The sequence below is a fragment of the Eubalaena glacialis genome, chromosome 4 (assembly GCF_028564815.1).
Source record: "Eubalaena glacialis isolate mEubGla1 chromosome 4, mEubGla1.1.hap2.+ XY, whole genome shotgun sequence".
Classification (NCBI taxonomy): Eukaryota; Metazoa; Chordata; class Mammalia; order Artiodactyla; family Balaenidae; genus Eubalaena; species Eubalaena glacialis.
The window spans coordinates 125635277-125663004 of record NC_083719.1 but is presented as its reverse complement, the minus strand read 5'-3'; the positions used below and the strand labels follow the sequence as shown (position 1 = coordinate 125663004).

Sequence of the window (27728 nt, the reverse complement as noted above, 5' to 3'; positions counted from 1 at the left end):
CAGTCTAGGCATCTTTAGAATGATTTTAGAGTGGATCAGGTTGAGACAGTGAGATAGACAAACCAACAAAAATTAGAGAGCAGTGGCCTCTAGTGGCCTTAAATCTAAACATTATTTAGATGATTTGGTTATGGTTACAGTGAAAAAACAGGTTTAGATCGAGTTTTAGCTGAGAGTTGGGGGTCTATATTACTTTGAAATATCTAGAATGTCCCGTAATTTGTTTCCCACCTTTTAGTGATCAGAGTTTTAACCTGGAGAGTGGAACACACTCCTTTAATTAGAAGAGAGGTGAGCTGAGTTAAAAACAAGGTAATAAAGAGATGACTGAATGCAGCACCAAAAACATTCCTCCTAATGTAAATAGGTGAATTTAAAGTCTTGGAAAACAGAGAACTTTGAGGAAAGAAACTGATTATCATTCATACTGTGTTTGTTACGAAATACTTGCTGGCTCCTTGCATTTCTAGGAATATTAATGATGAAGGCAGAGGCAGCCTGGTGGGAATTAGGCACTGAATTCTTATCCCGCCTGGCCTCAACCAGCCCCTGGCTGTGGGTTAGCCATTTTCCCTCTGGGTTTCAATTAATCCCCTGTAAATGAAGGGGTTGGACCCTTTCACCTCATACAGACCATAACTACATATTCTATTTGGGAAGAGTTTCTAAAATATTTCCACAGAACTTCAGTTTGTGCAATTTGTTGAGTTCACTCAGCTAGCAAGTGACAAAGCCAGCCCTCAAACACAGGTGTTGCTCTGAAGCTTTTTTTGCTTTAACCCCTGACACTATGATACTGCATATTATCACTGCCATATATCAGGTGAATTTCTCTCCTTGAGAAAGGAGAAAGGCCATCTCCTAAAGACAAGATATTTGGGGAAATTCTGCTGTTCCCAGTGTTCTGTCATAAAGAGTTCTGTGAGTTAAACATCTTGCAGCCACAGAACTTTAAAAAAAGAGATCAGAGATTAGATTACACTGAAATCTTACTTAGACACAACTACACATTCCTTTTCTGTGTAGTATTTGCTACTCTTCTTTAAAATGAGGGATTCCGTTCCAAGGCAAGAAAAAAGTTTTTAATAAATTTTTATTTTTATATTCAAGATAAAGCATATACACAATATGGAAATAAATAACTAGAAATGCTTTGGAAACTTTTCCATTTCCCCCTCAAACTCAGTTTTTTTTTTAAACCCATGAGTCTTTTTTTTACTTCATTTTAAGAAATATGGCAACTACAATACCAAGAGGAAAAAGACCCACAATTTTGTACAGAAACAAACATACAGCCACCTCTGACCATAGGGTTTAGTTGGAGTTTTAATAGTAACACAAAAAGAGCACAAGAGACAAAAAGACGCTTCAACAGGTTTACTCAAACAGCTCTGCTCGAGAAGAAAAAGGCACAGATTTAAGGGCGTGACAGTGATGATTAAGAATATAGTAAACAGGGGCTCAGCCAGAAAGTGACACTTTATGAACTAAGTCTGGAAAAATGAACAAAATGAACTCTTTCCAATTCTCTGCCTTCATTAAAATGAATTTTTAAATTAAATTGTATAAACATATGATATAAAGTTGGTACTTAGGAAGTATCTTTGTGTATTTCCTCTATGTACAAATCTTTGTATACAACTTCAATGTTCCTTATACACTTCCTATATACCAAAATGCGCCGGAGCCTCCCAACTGCATGCCCCAAGCCTCTGTGAAGCTCTCTGGCAGCTGGATGGCCCCAGCAGCTTACTGCCAGAATAGCTGGAAAGAGGAGGGACCAGTTAAATGTAGTCATCTTCAACAGGCTCTCCATTGACGTCACAATAGTGGATAAAAATTGCCACTACTCGCTGAAACACGCCCTTCTTCATCTGACGCATCTCTGAAATTTCCTCTCCTATTGTTTCCATACAGATGTCTGCAGACAGCTGCCCTTTCCTTCGAGGAGCATAGATGGTGCCTTGGAAATTAGAAAGAAAAGGGGAAACAAGATTATCAGAATCATATGGAAAGCCACTCTGATTTAGCTGGTCCATGAGATATGCCTGTATACTCTGATGCAGTGTAACTGATGTATAGCTCATGGAATGGGTCCCCATCAGTTTGGTTATATACTATGTTTGATGCCAAAAAGAGCACACATGATTAAAGGCCCAAGGTGAAAAATGCACCAGAGAGGTAAGTCATATATATATATACATGTAGTTTATGAAATCCATTTCCTCCTAAAATATTTTTTTTTAAACTTCCTACAAATGGATATTCAAGGGTGCTAACACTTAGAAGAACTATATTCCAGAGTTCCTTCAAGTTCCCCCATCAAGTACCCACACCTAAATCATAAGTTCCCACATGCTACCCAACAAGAAGCCGCTCATAAGTAGCAGAATAATTAGTATAACAGGAACAGTTTTGAAACAATATAGTTGACCAAATTCTTCAATAAGGAGTAACAAGATTATAAACATGTAGGTAATAAAAAAATCTAGGTAGGACAATCTGTCTGAAGGAATCCTTTCCACCAACCTTCATATATCCCTAGTAAGTCAACTGGTTATCTATTGTATACATTTAGAGCTGTTTTTTTTAGCAAGGGGTGAACCAAACAATAACAAAAAGCAAAAACATTTATATGGGAAGTGATAGAAAGCTGCGCCACTCGTAACTCAGACAAAATACTAAGTATCTAACACCATAGGATAACCTCAAACTAGAGAATAAAAATCAAGTCAGGACATAATTACTTTCTTCATCATCCTCAAAATCATATCTGGCAAAGCTGTTGGGTTCTGCTGCCCGTAGTGATCTCAACCAAGGGAAGTCAGAAATCATGGAATACGGTGCTCCATCCACAACACCTAAAAGAAGACAGATCAACAGTGCTACTGGGGTGGAAGTAATGATAGGGCCGAACGCTGTTAGTATTTTGAAAGCAGCACCAGAGATATAAATTCCAATTCTAGCTCTGCTACTATTTAGTCATGTGATTTTGGTCATCCTTTGCTTCCACTAAGCCTCAGTTTCCCTCTCTATATATGTATACATATATATATACACACAAAATACAGAGGCTGACACAGGTTCCCTCAAGTCACTGCAACTTTCAAACTGTATAGCAAGTTTCAATTTTCTTTCACTTTTTGTGTTTCAATACTGCTGATTATTTTAGGGATGGTAAAGACTCATACAGGGAGAGCACTATTTATCTGGTCCCTGCTAGCTGCAGATATTCAATATTCCCATTATTTTGACAAATTGTTAGGCTCCTTCTCCAATCTTCCCTAAGACATGTCTCTCCATCTAATTAGTTAACAGCTATTTAGCTTTCCAACCATTTACAAATAAATGCTCACCTTCTAAAGTATAGATTTCTCTACCCCATGGGTACTTGGGGTACTTCTTTAAGTCATCTTCACTTCGTGTGGCTTCAGGGAAGAATTCATACTTAATGAGCTCTCTGGAGGCAACAAGAAAAATTAAATAAAAATTACAAAACTGAAAATAATGTTGGGATGTAGGTTAGAAAGGAACTATCAAAATGTGTCATGCCTAGATTCTAATGAAGGTCTCAAACAAAATATTAAAATAACAAATGCATAAAAAGTCAAATTTTCTGATGATGTAAAACATCACAGTTTTAAGATCTTTAATATGATCTCTTTTCCATGCTGTAAGGCTAAAGGAATGAAACTAAATGTACATGTACGGTCTGTTCTTGTGATTTTTCTCTAAGTTTGAAAATAAAAAGTTACAAATATATATGTACGCATTTTAGTTTTAAGTCCTCATTTCCCTTGTTTCTTTTCACATTACATTTCATGTTTCAGTGCCTGAAAAGCCCAGATGAAATCATTTAAAATAAAAAATAATTAGGATTTGTTGTTTCTGGGCATCCTTGCTCGGGGAACTGACTTAGAAGGTCGTCAGGGGCTGCAGTAAACTTACTGGTTAATGTTTGCTATCGTGTCCATCCAGCTGCGAATGCGCACCTTGTTCCGGACATTGGGAGGGTTACTGAATTCATGGATAATACAGATGTGATAGGGGTAGGGACCACTAAATAGCTTCTGCTCCAACGTTAGTGTGTCCACCTGTGGAAAACACGAGAGAGAGGATTTTGGACCAAGGAAGAGAATGTGTTAGAAATCTATCTCCTAGGGCTTGAACAATCTTTCCTTGGGACCTCAGTTTTTAAATCTTTGGCTGATTTGAAAATTAAAGAGTCACATTCCACCCTGAACACAGCTTGCCACGCTAGGGATGAAGCTTAGCAAATTCAACTGTTTAGCAAGCTCAGCAATTTACATCTCACTGTTATATAAATGTGAATTAAACCAGAGAATCCGGATTCAGGTAACTGATCCCAGCAATCCACTTCTGAATATATCCTTTACAGGTTTAAATTTTGACTGCACTATAGAACTGTGAATGTGTAGTACCATATACCCCATTCTAACTGGACTACTGTCCATTCCTAAAGACAGAACTACACTTCCTTGCCCCCTTGTAACCTTTGTTCACATTGCTTTCTTCTCATGGAATGCCCTCATCCCTATTTTACTTACAAAATCCCACTTTGTCATCCTAATGACATATATGTCTACCCCCTTCGTGGAAAGGCAAACTTCTCAAGAAGGATGATGCCCTGTGTATTCTTCAGCCCCAGCAAATTATAAACACTCAACAAGCAATTTGTGTGTTGAAATGATTCTTTTGAGGCCAGGTTCAAACACTGACTGCAAAGGTTCATATTTCCTTTAAACCTTCTTTTGACATCAAGCACAGAGTCTTACATACAATGTTACTCTTTTTTCCCCTAGTTTTATTGAGAAATAATTGACACACATCACTGTATACCTTTAAGGTATACAGCATGATGTTGTTGGGTTTTTTTAACATCTTTATTGGAGTATAATTGCTTTACAACGGTGTGTTAGTATCTGCTTTGTAACAAAGTGAATCAGCTGTACATATACATATATCCCCATATCTCCTCCCTCTTGCGTCTCCCTCCCACCCTCCCTATCCCACCCCTCTAGGTGGTCACAAAGCACGGAGCTGATCTCCCTGTGCTATGCGGCTGCTTCCCACTAGCTATCTGTTTTACATTTGGTAGCGTATGTATGTCCATGCCACTCTCTCACTATGTCCCAGCTTACCCTTCCCCCTCCCCGTGTCCTCAAGTCCATTCTCTACGTCTGCGTCTTTATTCCTGTCCTGCCCCTAGGTTTTTCAGAACCTTTTTTTTTTTCTTCTTAGATTCCATATATATGTGTTAGCATACAGTATTCGTTTTTCTCTTTCTGACTTACTTCACTCTGTATGACAGACTCTAGGTCCATCCACCTCACTACAAATAACTCAATTTTGTTTCTTTTTATGGCTGAGTAATATTCCATTGTATATACGTGCCATATCTTCAGCATGATGGTTTGATTTACATATATTGTGAAATGTTTACCACAATAGGTTCAGCTAACAGCCATCATCTCATAGATACTATAAAAAGTTTACTCTTATAATAATGATGATAATAGTAACAGCAACTATCATATGATTGCTTAGTACATGCCAGCAACTGTTCTAGCACTTAACATGTATTAATTTAACCATCACAGTAACGGCAGGTTTTTATTCTTCTAATTTTAGAGATGAAGAAACTAAGACATAGAAGTTAAGTAATCTGCTACAGGTCAGTGAACCAGAACTGGAACCAGGAAGTCTGAAACCAGAGTCTGTGCTCTTTACCACAGGCAACTTTTAATAAGTATAAAACTTGCTGTATAACAACTCCCCTCATCATATAACTTGCTAAAAGCCCACAAAAATCTATCAGAGAAGCACTGATGAAGAAGATCGGCAAGGTAGTCTAGGCTGGTTAAAAAAACTCTGTAGAATCTAAAGAATCATTACTGTGGGTTCAGCAAATGAATAAAAGCCAATTTCAAAAAGGTTGAACACTAAAATAAAAATATCACTGCAATATGTGATCACCAAAAAGAAGCAGAGCTCGTTACCTGCTGCATGGGGCGTAGGTATATGATACGGTTTCTCTCAGGAGGCATCCTTAGTATCTGGTCTAGTACCTGATCCATATTCAGTTTCTTGCATTGTGCATAGTCAAATCGGTTTACAATTGGTGCATTTTCTACTTTTAAATGTTTCAGTACCCTGCACCTGGTAGCTACAAAATGAAAACAATGGTAAGCTCTACAAATAATTTATACAAAATAATAGAGCAACGTATACCCTATTTGGAATCCTCTTTGGAGGACTGGCATACCTTTTATTAGCATAAAATACTGCAGATGTAAACATCTTTAACATAGGTCAACTACTAGTGCAAAGGACAACTGACAGTCATCAAAATGACTTGAAAATATGATTCTGTCCTGTTCAAAAGAAGGCAGTCACCCTCATGCTAGAAGGGAGATACCTTTTCCTATCTAAGATGTTACTGGCAAGAAATTCAAGTTCCAGAGAATGAGTTGCCTAAATACAGGAACTGTTTAGGAAATACATATTGAAGAGAATGAATGACAGCAACTACTGAATTATACAATTTTATGCGTAATGGTTCCTGGGATAATTCACATACGTTATCTTACACTCACCCACAGGAAATGAGCAGTGTTGATTTTAATTCTTACCTCAAGTATAAAACCAGAACCTTAAAAAAAAAAAAAAAAAGACCCAGAAATATTTGGCTACTTTGGTCTAAAGTTGTACAGTCCAATGTGGTAGCCACTAGCCACCTGTAGCTATTTAAATTTAAATTAACTGAAATGTAATAAAATTAACAATTTAGTTCCTCACACACTAGTCACAGTTCAAACGTTCAACAGTCACAAGTAGCCAGTGGTTACCATATCGAACAGTACAGATATGGAACATTTCCATCATTGCAAAAAGTTCTGTTGAAAGTGCTGGTCTGAAACATGATTAAATATTCTTCCTGTTTAACATACAAAATATTGAGGTTATAGAGAAAAGTAATTGTGATATAACAGATACATTTAACTACAACAGTATACCAACTTCAGAAAAATATCCCCTTCCTTTTTTTTAATCTCACATTTCAATCTGATCCAGTTTTTACCATAGATTTCAACCTGGTCCAACTCAAGAGACAGAATCAGATCAAAGATATTCTATCCATAAGGCCAACATGCCTGATCTTTTTAACATTTCATAAAGACATGTTCTGTAACATCCTTGATCCAAATGTCATCATCTTACTGAGCAATCCAGCCCTGTAATTTTGATGTTTGAACACTGACCAAGTCTTATGCCTTTCAGACTCATTTTCTCCTGTGACATGGCAGGGGGAAGAGGAAGCAGTGTTGGGGACGGGAAAAGAGGGAAGAGAGGACTAGATGGCGATAAGGGTTCAGTGGTTCCCTGCTGTAAAACCAGACTTGGCTAAGGTCAGTTCTAATCTCATTTAGTCATCTCATCCACCGTTAACAGACAACCCATCCATCGGTGGGTGTCTAGGGACTGAGCTTCTTATCTAAGATCTTCTGTCCCACAATAAGCTGAGCTAAAAAATTTGGTTTAAGGAGAAAAGATTGGGCCTGAGGCCATGTGATCCACCACTAATGTTAGAGAAGATATAGAGAGAATCATCAAAGTCAAGTGCAGAGGTGAAAACCAGTCAGATTCTCAGAGAGCTCAGAATAGAGACAGGAATGAGAAGTCAACCAGCAGAGTCCGAAGTAGAGTCTCAGACCTCGGAGAGTAGAGTGCTGACACACTGAAAGCTCTTATGCTAGTCTGGGCTCTGCTGCTGCTATGATCTCTGAGCTTTTGAAGGAACCCCGTTCCGTTTTAGGGGGACACTTCAACATGAGATAAAGTACCACCTTGTAAGGGTGAACACGGGGTTTGGGGTCCCCATGTCTGGAGTCTTCTAGAATTCAAGAGAGAGGTAGTGCTTAAATTTCAGTTTTATCTCTCCTTTTTGGGATTTTCCTAGTTTATGACAAAATGTTTGGTAAGCATTTCCTTGTTTTGTTTACTACCAGTATTGGAGAAGTGCAAAAAATAGAAAGCCCCTAAATATTTTTTTGCCATACTAATACAAATGAACATTTACTAGGCTTTTACTAGAGGTCAGACCCTCTACTGTGTTTATGTGTAGGTACATACATCCACATATACACACGTGTGTGCATGTATCAATCACTCCATTTAACCTTCACAAATGCTTTATAAGGTAAGTAAAATTATGTATACTTCACACACACTGAAGAAAATGAATGCAGAATATATATAAACTGTACAAGGCAAGGAACAAGTCAGTTCTTCATAATTTTATATGGCTAGGTATCAAAAATATAAATTTGAGTAATAATGGAAAAATAAACAGATCATGTATGAGACATATTATATATCTAAAATTTTAAAAACTCACACAAAATAATACCCTATTATTTGTTCAGAGACAAATATGTCTATAAAAAAAGACATGAAAGAAAGACTGAAAGAACATACATTAAATACCTGACTACAGATGATGGGAGCCGATGGGACTGGCAATGAGGGACAAATGGGACGGAAAAGAAAAGTGGGGCTTGGACTAAGGATAATGTGCCATGAATTGAGGTTATGACTGATGATATCAGTCAAATCCAGAGCAGTTAAGCACTTACAGCTCAGTCACTATTCCCCCCCTCCTCCCAAAACACACATAAAACATGTCCAACATCACACAGCTAGAAAATAGCAAAGACAGGATTCAAGGTGAGGTCTACTTGACTCCAAAGCCCATATATGCTGTTAACTTAACCTCTGTCAGATCACGTTGTAATTATCATTTGGAGGAAACTGGAGGAGAGGCTATATATTAAAAGATGAACCAAGTCTCTGCACATGGTTCCTTGTAAATACGATGGAATAATTAGTTGAGAACTACAGAATGAGGACAGAATTAGAAAAATCTAATAATGATTCTTTTGAAAAAGTAATATAGTAATGTTACTGTAGTATTTATGAGACTTTAATTCTTTAAACTCAATCATGATGCTCTTATATGACATGGGCCTAAATACATACCATGGATAAACATCATCTTGGGACAGTCTTTCAGCACTAGATCTGTGATTCCACAGTTGGTCATAGTGACTCCAACAAGATTTTTGGATTTTAATACAAGGACCTACAAGAAGAAAAATTTAAAAGATGTATCTTCCTGTACTTTCTTTCTTTTTTTTTTAAAGCTTAAGTGTTTTCACTGGCACAAGTGAGAAGCAACTACTACCAGTCTCTTCTCTTTAGGGCAAAGAAACTACATAGATGGGAACTTTAGTTCCTTTACATTATTCAGGAACTTGGCTGGACCAAAAGATAAGCAAGGATTTTCTCCTTCACCTGCACATGGTCATCCTCAATCACAGGATCACTGGTACTGGTGGACTTATCTGCTGTCCGCTTCCGCTTCATGGCATGACGTGGCTTTGTTTTGGCAACCTCTAAAAAAGGCGAGAGGAAAATCCAAATTTTAGCCTTGCTGTCTTTCCTTCAAAGAGAGCACATTCAACTGCATATGTATAAACTCCACCAAGGAAACTCTCAATTCTACTACTTGGTTCCCAAAGGAATACAGTCAGACTGCCATTTCCAATTGCCTCTTCCAAAACAAGATCACCTTCCGTTGTCTCAAACATATCAACATCAAACGTAACACTGCGCTCTTCACACCTGGCCCATTCCAACAGTCTAATCAACATTCTCGTCTCCAGGCACTCAACCCATCCTAACTACTACCGGTAGATTAAACTCACCGCTTTCCTGCTAAACAACTTAAAAGCATTGACTACTACTGCTTAGTGAATACATTTCAATGCCTGACATTTGGAGCTATGCTTTAGCCCCAAATGTTCTCAATTTTATTCCATACCATATCCTAGTCATCTCCCATTGCCAATGCCTCTGAAGCCATTAATTGTTTTAGCTTTTTCTGCCCAGAATACCTTTCCTGACTTTACTTTTTGAAATACTACCCATCCCTGAAAGGTCCAGCTTAAATGCCACCTATTCTAATAAGTCACTTGTATCCCCAAACATCATATGTGGTTCTGTAATTCCCTGTATGTCTGTTTTATTTCTCCATTTAAACTAAAAGCTCCTTGAAGACAACATCATTGTCATTTCATCTTCGTATCAATGTCAGCCGCTAGCAATGAGCTAAAATGAACATTTATTGAATGAACTGGCACTCAACATTCACTGAATGAATGAATGCATCATAGATACGTCAATGTAATAACAATAACAGCAAATATTTACTGAGTGCTTACTGTGTATCAGGCACTGCTCTCAGGGTTTTACTCGTATTAACTAATTTAATCCTTTTACCAGCCCTCTGAGATAGATTATTCTCTTTATTTTACAAATAAGTAAACTGAGACATGGGAAGGGAGAACAGTTTGCCAATGTATTTATCAGTATGCTAGAAAATCTGCAATCATTTATCTGCCAAACCCTGCCTAGTATGGCCCTAATTCATTTACTAGTACTGTTCTAAAACGTTATAGTTTATTATAAAAACAAATATTATGTTGATATTATTTAAATACAAGTTCTAAATTCACCTCAAAAACTTAACAAGCACATATATATTCCAAGACAAGACACTAAAAGTCACTGTCTTCATTTTGAGAGTCACTCTGTAGCAGAGCATATACTGAATGAAAAAAGGTTGACCTTTACGAATTAAATCCCACCATACTGCACACTGCTACTACTACTAGATTACAGGGTTACCACTTGGTTAACTCTCTCACTTCAAACATGAAAGATTACAAAGAAAGATAGGGAAACGAGGTACAAATATTGCAAATTCCCAAAGGCTTGGAGTTAGACAGGGACTCTATAGAGATCTACTTCAAGTGTTTGTTTTTTTCTTTTTTTCAATACACCAGAACCCTTTCCTCCACCATTCGAAATCTTTGTGAAATCTTATTATAAAACAATTGAAAGCAGCTAATTTGGTTGAAGCCTAAAAGGGAGCCCAAGAGTTTTATCCATCAAACTTCCTCCAAGGACCCTGAACCCAAGCAAAACACTGGGTTTCTGGAAGAGAAAACTACTGATCTAGGTGACCCACTGAAGGCCACCTTCCACAGTATTCCCGAAGGAGCTTCACGAACAATCTATCTTCACTGACAAGGAATCTTTAACAGCAGCCACCATTTCATACAACAGCCAAAATTCATACTCCTGTTACAACCAATAATAGGTCCTGGTTCCCTCTCCCAGTACCACAAAATGAAGACAAACAAAAACAGGTCTGTTTCCATTCCTTCATCACAGTGTTCAAATAAGAATCTTCTATTAGCATTCTCCTTCTATGCTCCAATTTTCAACCTCTCACCTTCATGGATTGGTTCCCTCCCCTACTCCTTAACTGATCAGAATATGGGGTTCAAAGTTAAATTTCCTGGTCTCCTGAGTACCCAAACTGGCAGTTTGTTTTCTAAGAAAAGTTTATTAAGACTGAGTCACACTTTATATGTAGATAATCTTGAAAAACAAATGCTTCCCAATGTAAAAAGAAAACAGAGTTCATTGTGTTTGTTATTTTCTTATGTCTCCCTCTGTTTATTAGGGACAATAAATCTTTGTTTAGGGACAATCCTTAATGATTTCATACATCCACCAGCATCAACATACCTCATATGATGGCTCCTACCACTTATTAAGTTCACAATTATTCACTGAGCCCCGTACAATGTAAGACATTGTGCTAGAAGCTGGGAATATAATGGTGAACAAGCAGACACTGTCCCTGACCTCATGGAGCTCACAGTCTATTGGAAAAATAGACATTAAAACACGGAATTACAACACACGGTGTAGTTGACATTAGCAAGATGCTACGGAAACACAGAAAAGCAGACCAATCCAGTCATGGGGTGTCAAGGAAAGAGGTCAGTATTCATGAGAACCATATCATATTCATCTTAAGTGCTATTCTTTGACAATCCGTTATTTTTGTGATATTTATTTTATAAAGTATTATACAATAAGGGTAAAAAGAACAACTTACAGGCATTTATTCCCAAAACAGGAAATCACAAGACAAATAACTACTTCTAACACGGTTTTAATACTACGTAAGGCCGTAAATCAAAAACCAAATTAAAAATTCAAATATTTTCTTTGAAGGGATTAAAAAAAAAATCCATAACAATCAAGTTTGTTCCTTTATTAGTTTGGATTTACCTCCTTAAAACTTTTAAAGCAGAATGGCCAACAGATATCAAAAACATGCTAGGTTAAAAATAACAAGTTGAAAGCCACCCAAATAACTTGTTCTTTCCAAAAGAGACCTGGATAATTTAAAAATCAGCAGTTTGACATTTCTCCAGAAAAGTTGTTATTGAAAGTAAATGGACATTTGTATTGTGTTTAAAAATAGTAGCAAGTAATTTACCTACCATATATATACACATTAGCTACATACATTAGAAGTCTTCTCAAATTGGAAAAAAAAATCATTAAGACAACAGATATAATTAACCTTAAAAAGTAAAAAGCACTACATAAATGAATTTTTTAAAAAAATTCTACGAAATTATTTAACCTAAGAAAAGGTTCTGGTCATGAAACAAGTCAGAAGAAAATGACAAAGGGAATACCAGAACATAAGGCAAAGAAGACGTTAACCCCCCTCCCCCTAATATGGTTAATGTGAAGGACCCACGTTAAAAACAAAAACAAAACAAAACCCACCAAAACAGTAACAACTATAAAACTTTACCAAGACACATTAAGACAAAATAGTCCCTAAATAGGAAGACTCAAAGCTGTAAAAATGACACTTATCTTTTCAGTCAATCAATGTAAAGGAATTGCAAACAAAACACAAAGATTTGTTTCTGGAACTTGACAAAATTATTATAAAATAAAACTATAAAAATAAATGATAAATGCATGTCTAGCCAAGGAAATTTTGCAAAAGAGTAATAAAAGAGGACAGAACACTGGAACAGGACAGCATGCCCAGAGATAAACCACAGTATGGTCAAAGTACATGATAAAAGAGCATTTCAAAATGACATACGGATGGATGTCAATAAATAGTATTGAGACAACTTGGTGACAATTTGTAATAAAAAATAAAATTAGTTCCCACAGATTAAGATAAAGAACTAAACTAAGATAAACAAATAAATGAATAAAAGAATGAGAAGATGTGAACAGTTATCTGAGCCAGGTGTAGGGAAGGCTTTCCACAGCATAAAAATAATGAAATCACAAAAGTAAACATGTAGATCTGACTTAACAAATATGAAAAACCACGCAACAAAGGGTGTCATAATGAGGTGTTTCTGTTTAATGGATACAGACTTTCAGTGTGGGAAGATGAAAAAGTTGAGATAGATAGTGGTGATGGTCCCACAACAATGTGAATGTACCTAATGCCAATGAACTATATACTTCAAAACGGTTAAAATGGTAAATGCTACGTTATGTATAAAGAAAGAGACAAACCATATAAAATTCAAGCTGGGAAAAGTATTTTCATCACGGCAGAACTGATGTTTGCAAAGCATAATAAAATCTGCAAATAAAACTCACATACTTTAATATGAGCTTAGGCTACTATGATAATTAGCACATAATTAATTAATATCTCCTATTTATCTTATGAAAGCTTGTTTTTGTTAGTTTAGCTCCACATGATTCAATCAGCACTATTTATTGCAATAGTAGATAAAAAGGCACTCTATGTACTGGATGCTGATTTTAAAATTTTTAAATTGAGTAAGGCTTAGAGAAAATAAAATGTATTATTATTCATTGACAGGTATTCATGACTTAATAAAGGCAGGAGAGATTATTTAAAAATAAGATCAGAAATATAAACAGGATTATAATTAAGGAATGTGCGTACCCCGCCGAACCCCATGCCTCGGCATACACCTAAATGTTATTAATGAAATTATATACATATATGTGTCTTGAGGATATCTTCACCAAAATGATTCTCAGCTAGAGTACTTACTTACCTGCTTTTCTCCTGGCAAGCCTAACTGGCAGCAAAACTAGCCTTTGGGAAAATTACTCAGGGCTACAGAGGCAGGTGGGGGGGGGGGCACCCGCACGCCGGGCTCCCCCAGGCCCAGCGACTTCCAGTCCTTACCTTTCGGCTAAGGTTTTAAAACTGCACTAAGAGTTAAGCCTCTGCAGTGTGGGACGGGAGCAGAGTTTACATACTGGGAGTGAGACGTGGGACTGGCACCGCGTTTAAGGTCAGTACACACACACAGTTGCACTCTTCTCAGAAGCTTAACTCTCTGCGCCTCTCCTGGCTGGTATTTTACAAGCTGTTTTACATGCCACCCGCTCCCCACCCCCACCCCGTCGCTGAAAGTGAGCTCAAAATCTGTATGAGCACGGAACCCCAACGCAGAAATCAATTTGCCCAACTGGCTTTATGTAAGAAAACTTACGGAAGGAGCAAATGCCCTTCTCAAGTCCTAACCTGCAGTAGCTAATCCTGGCAGCGTTGTCATACCTGACTCAGATACCAGCGGTACATGGGAGAGTCTGCTCCTGGCCCTTGTTAGGGGCCTCCGAGGGTAGTCTTCATTAGACTGCACGTCACAGCTCTCAGGCTGGGAGCTCCCCCTCCTGTCCTCACCTGTAGCCCCAGAGCCACTCCCATTAGTCCTCTCATCATGTGCTGGGCCTGAAGACCCCCCTGGTGGCAGAGTCCTAAAGGAAAAGGCGGATCTCGTACCATCCGGGCCATTCACAACACAGGCTCGGCTGGTTGAAGGACGTTCCTCATCAGAACACCTGCTAGTTCTCCTTTGGGATTCCTGGGGCCTGCGACAGCAGCATCTGGGGCAGACAGAACTCTCTGCATCTCCCTCCTCCACGGCCTCAGAGTCCTCTGACCCACCGGGGGAGCAGACACACTGCCTGGACACATCCACTTCTGCAGGGCTAGGCTCGGAAGAGCCGCTGCTGTTCACCGTCCTTACAAAGTCGGGGCTTTGAGAAGCAGCGCTGTGCGAGCTGGAGTTCCCCACTGTGCTGGCGGTGGTGCTGCTGCAGCTGGGATAAACATCCTTGTTTTTTTTCTTTTCAGGAATATCCCTAGCTGCTTTCATATCGGCTTTGATCTGCTCACTGGTGACCTGACAGCCTTTCTCACAGCTGCTTTCCTCGAGGGGAAACTGCTTCGACTGGCCCATCTGATGGGAGTTGTACCTCTTTCGAAGTGGAGTCTTGCCTTTTCCACTTACTGCTTACAGAAAAAGAAGAATGGCCCGAGGAAAAGAAAAGATTTCAGTACAAATTCTGGACAAAAGGCAAGAGTAAATCTGGAACAGGAAACAATGTACACTAATTTTCCTAAAGTATAAATGGTGACCACATCACTCAGCTGCTCAAAAGTTCTCTATGGCTCCCTAGTGCCTACCTGGTTAGTACTCCTTAGCTCAGCCTTCAAGGCTTACTGTGACCTAACTGAAAACTAACTTTCCATTCTTGTCTTCTCTATAAACATTCTACACCCCAGTCCAAACTTTTCTTTGAATATACCCCTGCCTTATTACCTTGGAGCCTTTACTCTCATCAGTCCTTCTGCTTTGGACCTCTGTCCAATCTCTTCTGCACCCCACCCCAAAGCAAGTGCAGTATATGCCCTGTAATATTGTTATCTATGTTTCTGACCTGACTCTTCAGCCAGACTACAGAGAGAGAGACAGAGAGACAGTGAGAGAGAGGGACACAGAGAGAGAGAGAGAGAAAGAGAGAGAGAGAGATCAAGACTTATTCATCTCACCCCTCACAGCACCTAACACAGTACCTGGGGCACAGTAAGCCTCAATGAATATACAAAGGAATACTTAAATAAGGTTTTGTCTGGCTGACAGAAGATCTGGTTTCTAAATTCAGAAACTAAACTTTCTAGGAAACATCAGGTTAGTCAGCTGGTCACATTACTTTTCCTAAATTTCAGTGTCCATTAAAGCTCTTTCAATCACAGTATAAAGATATCTGAATTTCTTAAAAGGAATAAAATGAGAAATGAGTAATCAGTCAGTGGTTAGTAAGTTATTCCAAGTCTAAAGAACTGAGCTTACCATACACTGAAGTGTGTATATATTTCAGGTTCAGTGTTACAGGTATACAAATGTATACTAAACATTCAGATACATTAATGAGTAGGGTACCCAAGGAAAAATACGTAGACAATTTTACAAAACCTCATCCTTTGCAGAAAGTGGTAAGCATATGGTTCTGGGAAACAGAAGGGAAGACAAGGAAAGAAGTATAAACCTAAAAGTTAAGAGAATTACAGTTTCTTGGTGAGGCAAATGGCAGAAGTTGCTGACTGGATTTAAAGGGAGATAAGGGATTGTAAGAACATACTTTAGGACTTCCTCAAGCACCAAACTAGCCACCAACATTCGCTAAACACAACTGGACAGATTACCAACTGGGGAATGGTGGTTTTTCACTGCTCTGGATGACTCAGTTGTCATCTTTTATGTGAGGCACAGGCCCCCTGCTAATCCCTGATACTCTGATGCCACAACTTCCTAAAGCCTCCACTGTGGGACTGACAATCCTCACATCTTCTCTTCCCTGAGCCCCAATTCCACAATATTCTTATTGTGCTGCACCTGCCCTTGATAGCACCACCCAGATTTTCCTCTCTTGCTTGGGCTGCTGCCTTTCTTGCCTCCTGTCACGTTTTGTAAGGATATGTTAACTGCACCACAAGCTGTGGCAGGGACACCATTATATAAAGGCCAGTGTGTCTGTTCTCATGGTGACTCTCACTAACAGGTCAGAGTAAGACACAGTCTCTCACCTGATAATTCCCTGGACTGTACAGACTCTCCGGTTTTTTCTTCACGCTCAGAGAAACGCCGGGCACCATTCTTAGGAATCCAGACTTCTTGGAGTTCTAGACTGTCTTCCTCATCGTCACTCTCTGAGTCATGGACAGTAATTGGGGTTGGTTTTACTACACGCTGAAGACCGCTGGGTCCTAAAAGAAAGAGCACAGGCCTAACAGTCACTTTTTGCCCAACGAAGGGTCTCACTCAAAGTACTGTTTCCAGGGATCTGGGCTCACAGAGATGCTTTGGCTCTATGCAGCCTCCCTGATCACTCATTTTAATGAGCATATACTTGGATGAGACACTGTGAAAACACTTTAATTCTAAAGTAAACATTAAGTATGATTAATATACCACCCAACATTATATATCTCTAAAGGAAAATTAAAGTAGAAGAGCATATGGCATCTCCCTTCAGGATCTTCACTGTTTGAAAGAGTCACATAATCATCCTAAAAATAATCAAAATAAGAGTCATAATAATCATTTAAAAAATAGGCTAGATATTTTCCTAATTCTGCAAATGTATGAATGAAAGCAAAGCAAATGAAGATGAGCCTCTGACACCTATGGGACTGGTGAGAACTCTGCATTCTTTAATTAAGTATAGGTCTAATGCATTGGATGTCACAGACATGTTCTTGAAAGGCTAGATGCATGTTACAGTTTGCTTGTTTGATTATATTTATGTCAAAAATGTCTTATCTACTTGGCATTACACATTGTAAACCTTCAGCTCTTACAACCCACTTTTCTCGGACAAGTGACTGATATCTGCTCCGTCAATAAAATATAAGCTCCAAGGAACCTTCCCTGTCTTTTTCCTGTCACACTGTACAATGCCTGGCACAGAGTAGGCACTCAATAAATATTTGTTGAATAAGTGACTGCATCTGTAAGACACTTAAAACAAGAGCAGTTAAAGAATATGTTCAATTCAAAGACAAGGTAGCATTTGAACAGACCAGGAGTGAGAAAACTTGAGTTCTCATCTCAATTCTGTCCTTTGATCAATAGCTGAGTGGTCTTGAGTAAATCATTCAAACTTTTGAAAGAATATTAGTTTCCCCATCTGTAAAGATGAAAGATTATATTAGGTAATCTTTATGTATTATATGACTCTTTAGCCTGCCGTAAGTGACCCAATGGCAAACTGAGACTAGATCTTGGTCTGTTTATTAAATCAAATCAACCTCTCCACTGCTCCTTCTCCCCACCAAAATGAAGGGAGAGGACAAGCAGAATATTTAATCAGGTTGCTTATTTTCCTAGCTATAATTTGAGTGCTTTCTTTCTCTACACACACACACACACACACACACACACACAAATACACACACACACACGCACAAATATACACGTGTGTACACCAATATAGAAAGAGGAGTTGCTGCCACAGTTACAAAAAAATCAAAACCAAACTTTAATAAGATATGTATACACACGCACAGCAAGAAGAACATCAAAATGTAATACAGGCCTTGTCAAAAATAAGCAGCATGTAACACATCATTAGCTGTAATGTTGAAAAAAATAATCATTCTCAGTGTTTTACTTTGTTCATTAGAGTCAGGCCCTAGTTTTCAGAACCATGAATGTGGGAAGTCACACACTTACCTGCTTGTTCCTCGTCGACGTCCACAGGAATAACTGCCTGACTGTGAGCTGGAGCCTCGTGTTCACTCTCAGCCGTCACCTCTCCATCTTCTTGAACCATGTCTTCCATCTCGTTCAGTGCTTAAACAAAAATAATCACAGTCAAAGTAAAACCAGGAGATGTCTAAAACAACCACAACGGCAGGCAAAACTGTGGCACCCTTGAGAAATGAACAGCCTCATGATCATTAGGCCCATTCAGAAAGAATATCATGTAATTGTGCTTCATTATATCGACATCAATAAGGAGTGTCCAATTCTATAGGAGGGGAGATCACAGATGGGAAAGGATCACTTGGTAGAGAAAGTCCATCATTTTAAGATGAAAGCAGGGAGAAAGGCACAGCTGAAAGAAGCAAGCACCTGTTCATTCCTGAAGATGTTACCAGGGATGGCTGTATGAGGCAACTGTTTGTCTCCCTCTAAGCTATTCGCCTGATGGCAGTGAGAGCCAGCTACTGGAAGACCTTACGATCATCTTGTAAGCAATTAGTCTTGTAGTATCTGCCAGTTGAATCAGGATGCATTCATTGAGCAGCCAAGCTCAAATTGTGTATTTCTTTTCCTGCTCTCTAGAGACTGCATCATTTTTGGCTAATGTGTGGCAAGGATTATTAAACACAGTAAGTACATATTTAACATTTTAATATCACTCAAATGTTTTATTTGCATCTAAGTCTTCACTAGGGTTATTAGTGCCTATCAGTGAATGGGAACGTTTATATTTTTCCAGATGATAAGCACAGTGAACAGTATCAGACTGATAAGCTTCAATCACTTTACTACATCTTCTTAAGATACAACGGTCACTTTTCTACGAGGATCCTAAATAAAATAATTCCTGGCTTTGCCAGCTGTTTACAAGATTAAATCCAAATCCTTCAAGTCAGTATTCAACCCAGTACCTCTTACTACCTACACCTAAGCTTGGGTAGCCGGTCCCAGTTTCAGTCAGGACAATACCAATACTGTCCTTTACATTTATAGCTCAGCCAGGACCCAGAGGGCGGCAGACTGTGTTTACCCTGTGCACCACTCAACGCCTACGGGTGCTCAACACTACTGCTGTGAAATCAACCAACCATCTGAATGAAATGAATAAACCAACACAGAAGAAAACAATATCCTGTTCCTGAAAGAACTAAAGAATCTACTGAATTTGTAAGTAGACAGGACAAATTCATACAGTCAACAAAGAAACAAGATAAAAATATGAGTAAGCCAGAAAGATACCACTCAGATAAATGCCACTGGAATATACAGCAGAGAAGTCTGAGATTTCAGGGAGACAGTGGGGTTTGCTTTGGTCTTAAATATACATACACAACAGTACATTCCCCCTCATGTTTAGCCTCCCATCCCAAATTTTTGCCCAGCCCTAGCCCTCAATAACTACACTTTATTTAGGGCCAAAAAGAGAACTCACCTTGTTCAGAAATATTACATGATAAAAGCCAATCAATTCGCTTCTTTCATTCAACAGTGATTATGAACAGCGGCTAGTAATTAATGTGTACATACTCTATGTCCGGCTCTATGCTAAGTGCTCTTATATACATTACCATATTTATTTCTTATAGCAATCTTACGAGGGTATTACTACTAGCCTCATTTTTGCAGTTGAGGGAACTGAGGCTTAGAAAGGTTAGTAATTTGCTAGGATTTGAAATGAGGTCTGTTTCCAGAGCCTGCTACAATACAGGGACGATGAATAGATGGGAAATTTATAGTTCCTGCTCTCAGAGAATGCACACCTTCGAGCAGAAATGTCAGACACACAGAATGAGGTCAGAATATACTCATTAAGTGCTAGAACAGTCCAAGTAAGGGGAACATGGACAAAAAAACAGCAGTTAATTCTCCTGTTCGACAGGGAAGGTTTCACTGAGATGGGGTGACATTTCATATATACTAGGAAGCACGTTACATTTTCCAGAAGAGTAAGTAGGCCAGTGATAAAAAGAACAAGAGTTTGTGTTGAGATGAGGGTATGAAAGAGAAAAGAAAGCTAAAAAGGTAGTCTGGGTCCCAGATTGTGAAAAGCTTAGAATTGCTTCTTATAGGCAGAGGGAACCACTGGAACAGAAGTACATTCTTATATCTACGTGATAAGGTTTTCCAAAGCTGTTGAGTAATTGCTTTTTAGGTTGCCACAATAACCTGTGGAAATATTTAATATAATATCTCAAGGTTATTTTAAACTTAACTTCTTTAATTGTATTCATTCATTTGGATATTTATTTAGCGCCTACTACAATGTGTTACTGTTCCTAGGTGCTAAGAAACAGTGGTGATATTCAATATCTCTATTTTCATGGAGCTTATTCCAGTTGAGGAAGGAAAAAAAATTTTTAATCAACAATAATGAAAACATCAGAAAATAATATCTTATGTAACAAAATTAAAAGAGGATGATATAACAGAATGAATTGGTGACAAAGTGGTAAGGTGATCAAAAGGTACAAATTTATAGTTACAAAATAAATATAAGTCATGGGAATATAATGTACAGCATGGTGACTATAGTTATTAATACCGTATTGCATATTTGAAAGTTGCTAAGAGCAGATCTTAAAATTTCTAATCACAAGAAAAAAACTTTGTAACTATGTATGGTGATGGATGTTTACTAGACATCCTTACTGTGATCATTTTGCAATATATACAAACACTGTCAATTATACCTCAATTGAAAAAAAAAAAAAAAGATTAAGGTGGTAAGGAAAGACAGCTCTGAGATTAACATTTAAGCTAAGACCTGAATATCAAGAAGAACCCAGTCATGCAAAGACGGAGGGAGGGACGTTCTAGGAAGAGGCAGCAGTTGGTGACAGCTTGGCACATTCATGCATGGTGTGGGAGGTGGGGAGTAGCACAAGGTGAGGACAAGCCAGATCATGTAGCACTTTATGGCCCAAATCAAGAAACTGGATCTTTTTCTAAGGCAGTGCGAAGCTACTGGAAAGTTTCAAGAAAGGGAGTAACACTGTCTGGTACATGTTTTTTAAAAACTGCCCTGGCTGCTCTAAGAACTAATTTTACTTTGAAAGCTGTTAAAACATTTAGGTAAAAAAGGTCCGGTACAATGAGGAAGGAGAACGTAGATGGATTGGGGAGATGTTTTAGAGACAGTCAACAAGACTTGCTAAAGGACTCGATGTTGGGGAGTGCAGGTAGGTGCAAAGAAAGGATAATGTCTCAATAGATGTCTCTGGTAATTAAATGAGATGATGCTACCCTTGGGCTAGAGAAATTGCAAGTGATTCTTGGTTTTCATTTTTTTTTTCTTTGTTTCAAAATATTTTATCATTGGGCAGTACATCTTTTTCACAACAATTTTAACTTACAGAAACGATGTAAGCTATCTTTTAATCAAGTGTCAATGTTTACCAAATATTCTGTTCAGGAGAAATGTTATTTCAGTTGTAAAAAAATCCTGTTACCAAATATAACCATAAACCTTAATGGATTTGAGCTATTTTTACAAATATATTAACTGGTCTCTTTTATATAAAACCTGATTCTAAATTTATAGCCTTCATTAACCATTATAAAATAAAGAAGTCATTGACGTTTAACAAAATAATTTGCATGCAACAATTTCTAGTACCAGGAATAACTATTCAGCAGCGGTTGACAAGTATTTGCCCCCAAATAGAAAACAAAATGAATCTACTGGGATTTTTTTTCACATTGTAGCCTGTCCTCAGACTTCAAAAACAAGGATTTTCCAGAAGTCAGTGGTTTTCAACATATGATCCCCAAACAGCAGCATCAGCATCACCTTGGAACCTGTTACAAATGCAAACTACCTGGCCCCACACATACCTACTCAGAGCCTCTGAGGTGAAAGCCAGCAACCTGTTCTAACAAGTCCTCCAGGTGATTCTGATGCACTCAAATTTGAGAACCATTGCCCAAAATAAGCGCTGCAGAGCAATTTCACTTAGTGGTTACTTTGTGGAGGTAGTGGTGAGGGAATGCAGTGGCACCCCACTATTAAAAGCAGTATGTAGGATTTGTCTTAAATCCAGATAGAAAATTAGTTAAGTGATGTATAGGCAAAACTATGCTTTGTCGTTATAATTACTTCAAAAGTAATTACATTAAAATAATGTGGCAAAATGCTTTAGCAATTACAGAAGCATGATTTTGACACATGGTAATGTTATGTTAGGCAATGTGAATTGTTAGAATATATGAACATCTCTTCCTGTTTTACAGTGCTGCAAAATGAAGGTAATGAACTTGTATTTTCAGTTAACATAACTAGCTCACAATAAAGCATTCTAAATCTTAACACTTTTGGAAGCGCAAATCTAAGAAAGATAATATCCTTAACCAAATTATAGAATTTTGGTAAATTAATACAGTACTCTGTAAAACAATAAAAGCATATTTTTGTTGGAGTCATCTATTACCTTAATGATAATGTTCACTATAAAACACCATATTTTATTTCAGTGGTTTATAAAGCAAAGACACAACTTATACAAATTAAATGGCTTTTAAAATTATACAGTGCCCTTCTTTGATAGGCAATTACTTCATGCAAGCTGATTAAGTTAAATACAACAGAGCAAAAGAGTGAGTGAATCCGCTTCATTCCAGCGTTGGTCCAAAAGCTCATGTATGGAAAGTTTTAAAATTCTACATTAAGGAAAGTCAACATGTGAATACCAATTTCAAACTAAAGTAATATTTAAAATATTGTTATGCTTGTACCTAAAGAGTGGAAGCATCAATGTTAGTCATTTCAACTAACACTATTTCCCAATGATCCCTTTTATTTTTAATCCCTGTACCACTCTTTATGTTTTTTCTGTTAGTTGCTTCTCTTTCTTTTATTTGAATTCTTTCCACCACTCCTGGTTTTGATCAACAGTCACATGGCCTTTCTCCAGGTCCCTTTTTTTTTTTTTTTTTTTTTTTTGGGCCGTGCCATGTGGCTTGCGGGTCCCCTGGTCAACCCAGGCCACAGGAATGAATGCACCAAGTCCTAACCACTGGACTGACAGGGAATTCCCCTGGTCCTTATTTTTTATTTAAAAGGATCAACCTGACATGTATGTAATAATAAATATACATAAACATATTGCCAAGTTGGAAAGACCCATGGAACCTAATGTTTTATGCCAACCTTCATTTCTCTAAACTTCTGCCACCATCTTTGGTATTCTTAGGCTTCCTCTTGTTGAAGCTGTTGAATTCCTCAATCTTGGCATTTATGTCACTAATTCCTTTGCTTCTCAGCATTTGAAGATATATTTGACAAATACTGTACCTCAAGTATTTGGTTTGTAGTCATGTCTCTCATCTACTGAACCTTAGTTTCAAATGTTAGTAGATTTAAGTTTCCATTGTTCTCTCTTAAATCAAATACCGTGTTCTCGCATAAGTTTTAGCTCCTGCTGCATCAATATATGACTTCACAATGGAAGACATCCTCCATGCTATACTGAGAAGCCAATGGCCATGTAACTTTCTAGTGGAGTCTATAATCTGTCCAGTACATCAACTTCAACCACAACTGGGTTTGTAGGATTTGGGGAGTTCTGCACTGCAGCTGCTGTAACAGTTTTCTGTGAACGGTTGGTATTCTCTGAAGTCCAGATCCTTATGATGGCACTCAAGAACAAGGCAAAGAAACAATACCTGACCTCACTCCCCACCTCCTTCACCCCTAGCACCTGCTGGCTCTGCACTTTTGTTTTTGTATTTTAGGAGGAGAGATTTAGCCATAAGTTTGAAATGCCTAAGAGTACTCATGTGGAAATTAAAAGTATGAAGTTGGATATAACTGCAATTACTTTAAAAAATAGAAATATCAAAGCCGAAAATACAGGTTTAGAATTCATTAGCATACAGTTGGTACTGAAGCCATGAGACTGAATGAGGTCATCTAGAGAAAATGTGTAGAGAAAAAGGGAGAGCAAGGACAAGAGCGGAACAGAGGAGGTGGTGCAAGCAAAGGAAACTGAGGAGGCATGTCCAATGAGATAGGAGGAAAACCAGGAAAATGGTTTCAGGAAGGCCAAGAGGAGCAAATATCTCAGGAAGACAGAAGTGGACAACAGTGACAAATGCAGCTGAGATGAGATGTCAAAGAAGATGCAAGTGGAGAAATGACCACTAGCCTTTATGAGAGAGTCACTGGTGACTTTGCCAAAAGCCAAAATGGACAGTTCTATAGACAACATGTGAGGTAAGGAAGTGAAGACAATGCCTACAGATGATTCTTAGGTCAGGACATGCATACTCAGAGTGATCCTAAAGGAAATTAGGCTCTATACACAGAATACTTTCATTATGAGAGGAGTTAATAACACCAGGGCACCCCATTTCTCATTAATTACTCTGCCTAAGGGAATGAGTGAAAGGGCAACAACCAAATACTGGCTAGAAGAGATTCGTTTTCCAGTTCTTAAGGGTCAACTGGGAACCTGGAAAATTTGTTAAGGAAACGATTTCACTCCATTCTCTCTCATCAACACAGGGGCAGATGAAGCCTAATAACACATGGGCTGGCACACAGCAGGAGTTCAGTCAGTATCAAAGAATTGGAATGGATAGTTACATAAGTGAAATCCTGTAGGTCCTTATTAGCTCATGTACTTAATTTTCTGGGTGGTTTTGAAGACTTAATGATGAAAGGTATATGAAAGGTTTCCAACACAATGTCTAGCACATGACTACTATTCATTTTTCCAGTTCTTGGAACACCCAAAAATGATCTCCACGTTCAAGTCCAACGTAGCTATCTACTGGTCAGCGAGATATTGAAAGATGCTCCTTCACCCAAATCCTGACAGTTAAATCTCCATTAAGCCAGGCCTCTAAGGCTCACTGTACCCTAATTCTCATAGCATCTAAGTCCTTCCCTTTCTGTAAATACCCCAATAGCTTCTATGGACGAGAGGCATCACAAAGATAACTTTAAAATAAGCAAGCAGATAGGCAAACTCCGTCCACCCCCTCATTTGCTTTGTTAGCAAGGTCCCCCCAATGTGTAAAGTGACAAACTGAAATAGGGGGTGAAGGAAAGAGAAGAGAGTAAGAGAAATATGACCCAAAGTAAAAATCATTTCTATCTGGAGCTCACAAAAGATCTGGGTTACCGTCGGCTGCAAACTGCTGCTCTCCTGGCTGCAGGTCTTGCCGCAAGTCATTCTCCTCGTCTGAGTCATCTGGGTGATGGTGATTGTTGTCGTGGATGTTGGCATTATTCTGGGCATTATTATCATTGTCATTGTTGGAGTTCTGATTGCTAACAAGGGCCGAGGAAACCCCAATTCCTGTGCCTGCACTCAGACCAACCCGAGCACAGCCCTAAAGCAAGAAGAAACCATGTGCTTATTAATTTGGGTTAGTATAGAACCCTGCATTTTTAATATTCCTTCATTTCATCTTTACATAGAATATTTATATGGCACTTTATGAAATACTTTCACATATTCATAAAGGACCTCGTTTAAGGCCCAGAACACTTCAAGCAAGATAAAGCGTTATCAGTCTTGATTTACAGATGATGACATGCACAATGGGAAGGGATCTGCCCAACAGTACACGACCAATAAGTGGTACAGCTGGGACTTGAAACCCAATAATCTGTCCTCAAACCCTGAGCTTTCCCCACTATATCACACTGCTTCAACACTGGGAATATAACCGTTAAGAACTGACAAGAGAGAACATAATTTGTTGAAACATTAAGTTTTTATTATGATGCGAGTATAAAGCTTTATTTGTTAAGCAGTTTTAAAATAACATTTTGTACAACTGGGCAACCTCAGATTTCCCCAGATATGCAACTGAACAGAAAAGGTAGCAGCAAAGTAAAACATTTCCAAAACAAAATTCCTAATCCTTACTTATATTTTGGGTTGCTAACTAGAGATTTAATCTTCCAACTAATTACTCTTGAGTAATAACTTTTGCTTTAGCTCAAATTTCCACCTTTGCTCTTACCTTCACTTTATAAACCTGATGGAGACAGCTTACCACTTACTTTTTCCTTTCCTTTCTCTGGAAATCCCTCAATAGTCATTTACAAGAACAAGTGGCCATACATTATTATAACCTTTATGCCTTCCTTCACTGAGGCTGGCGGTAAAAAGTCAAATTATAACATTGTAAAGGCATATTATTAGGAAAAAAAATTACTTAGGTTGTTTTACTTTCTTCCTTCAGTATCAAAATAAACAAAAATGCTCTCAAATGTGACTTACTTTGGGTGGTTCACGAAACATCTGGTCCAGTGAAATAAACTCCAGGCTGGGCAACAATTCAATAAACTGGCCAAAGGAGTCCAGCTTCAAAGCATGGCAACGCACTAAGTTGATATCAACCAATCGAGTCCATCTTGAGTGGTCTATTGAAGAAATAATATGGCCAGAGAGAATGTAACTAACAGTGTCTCCATTATTCATGAATTTTGCTATACGTCACAAAGACTTTCAAATCCTTTTTCCTTGAGTAAATTTTCTTTTATTTCATGATCTCTAACACTTGATGACTCTAAACTATGATGTTTCCTTACCTAATTTCATTGTGAGAACTAGATGGCTTGGAAATCGTTAACTTGAAACTAAGTCAGCCTATATTTAAATGTGATTCACTTAAAAACCTACATGTCTATTTAACAATAGGATACTACTTAAAAGAAATGTTGGCATATTCCTTTCATAAAACAGTATGCAGCTATTAAAAGAATGAAGAAGAACTGAATATGCTTACTAATATGGAAAGCTCTCCAAAATATTCTTAGTGTAAAACACAAGCTACAGGACAATGTATACACAGTAAGGTCCTTTCGTACATGTAAATCATTTTTAAATGCTATATATGTATAGGCTGCAGTACGCACAAAATAACCTGTCCAGAAGAATATACAAGAAACCGTTGATGGTGGTTACCTTTGAGAAGAGGAGACTTTTCATTTTGTACCTTTCTGTATTGTCTGATACTGTTTATCAAGTGCATGTATTACTTTTAGTTTTTAAGTGTTAACAGGAGTTCTGAGTGATGGGATTATAGGCCATTTTTTATTTTCTTCTTTATACTCTTCTGTATTTAAGAAAACAAACAAACCAAAAACCCAATAAATGTTATTTTTTAAAAGCGATCTACGCCGCATACAGCCTAAAGTTTATTTCCCAATAACTTCTTGGTGCTGCTGGGCAAGGGGTAGAACTTCTC

At 38.1% G+C, this 27728-nt stretch overlaps 1 protein-coding gene across 6 annotated transcripts in view; it reads right to left on the bottom strand.

Moving 5' to 3' along the window:
• Positions 1 to 1123: 1123 nt before the first annotated feature.
• The window catches only part of FBXO38 (F-box protein 38), a 52682-nt gene continuing 26077 nt past the window's right edge, over positions 1124 to 27728 (bottom strand). The window contains exons 11-22 of one of the 6 annotated variants that reach the window (XM_061189810.1): positions 26759 to 26901; positions 25649 to 25859; positions 18492 to 18611; positions 16844 to 17023; positions 14531 to 15268; positions 9376 to 9476; positions 9061 to 9163; positions 6021 to 6187; positions 3949 to 4094; positions 3357 to 3460; positions 2748 to 2861; positions 1124 to 1963 (exon numbers count right to left, since the gene is read on the bottom strand). In XM_061189810.1, the coding sequence (XP_061045793.1) occupies positions 1785 to 1963; positions 2748 to 2861; positions 3357 to 3460; positions 3949 to 4094; positions 6021 to 6187; positions 9061 to 9163; positions 9376 to 9476; positions 14531 to 15268; positions 16844 to 17023; positions 18492 to 18611; positions 25649 to 25859; positions 26759 to 26901 (2306 nt within the window). In that variant the 3' untranslated portion in view covers positions 1124 to 1784. The remainder of the gene's footprint in view (positions 1964 to 2747; positions 2862 to 3356; positions 3461 to 3948; positions 4095 to 6020; positions 6188 to 9060; positions 9164 to 9375; positions 9477 to 14530; positions 15269 to 16843; positions 17024 to 18491; positions 18612 to 25648; positions 25860 to 26758; positions 26902 to 27728) is intronic. The other 5 variants (XM_061189813.1, XM_061189814.1, XM_061189811.1 and 2 more) reach the window with 5 other exon arrangements.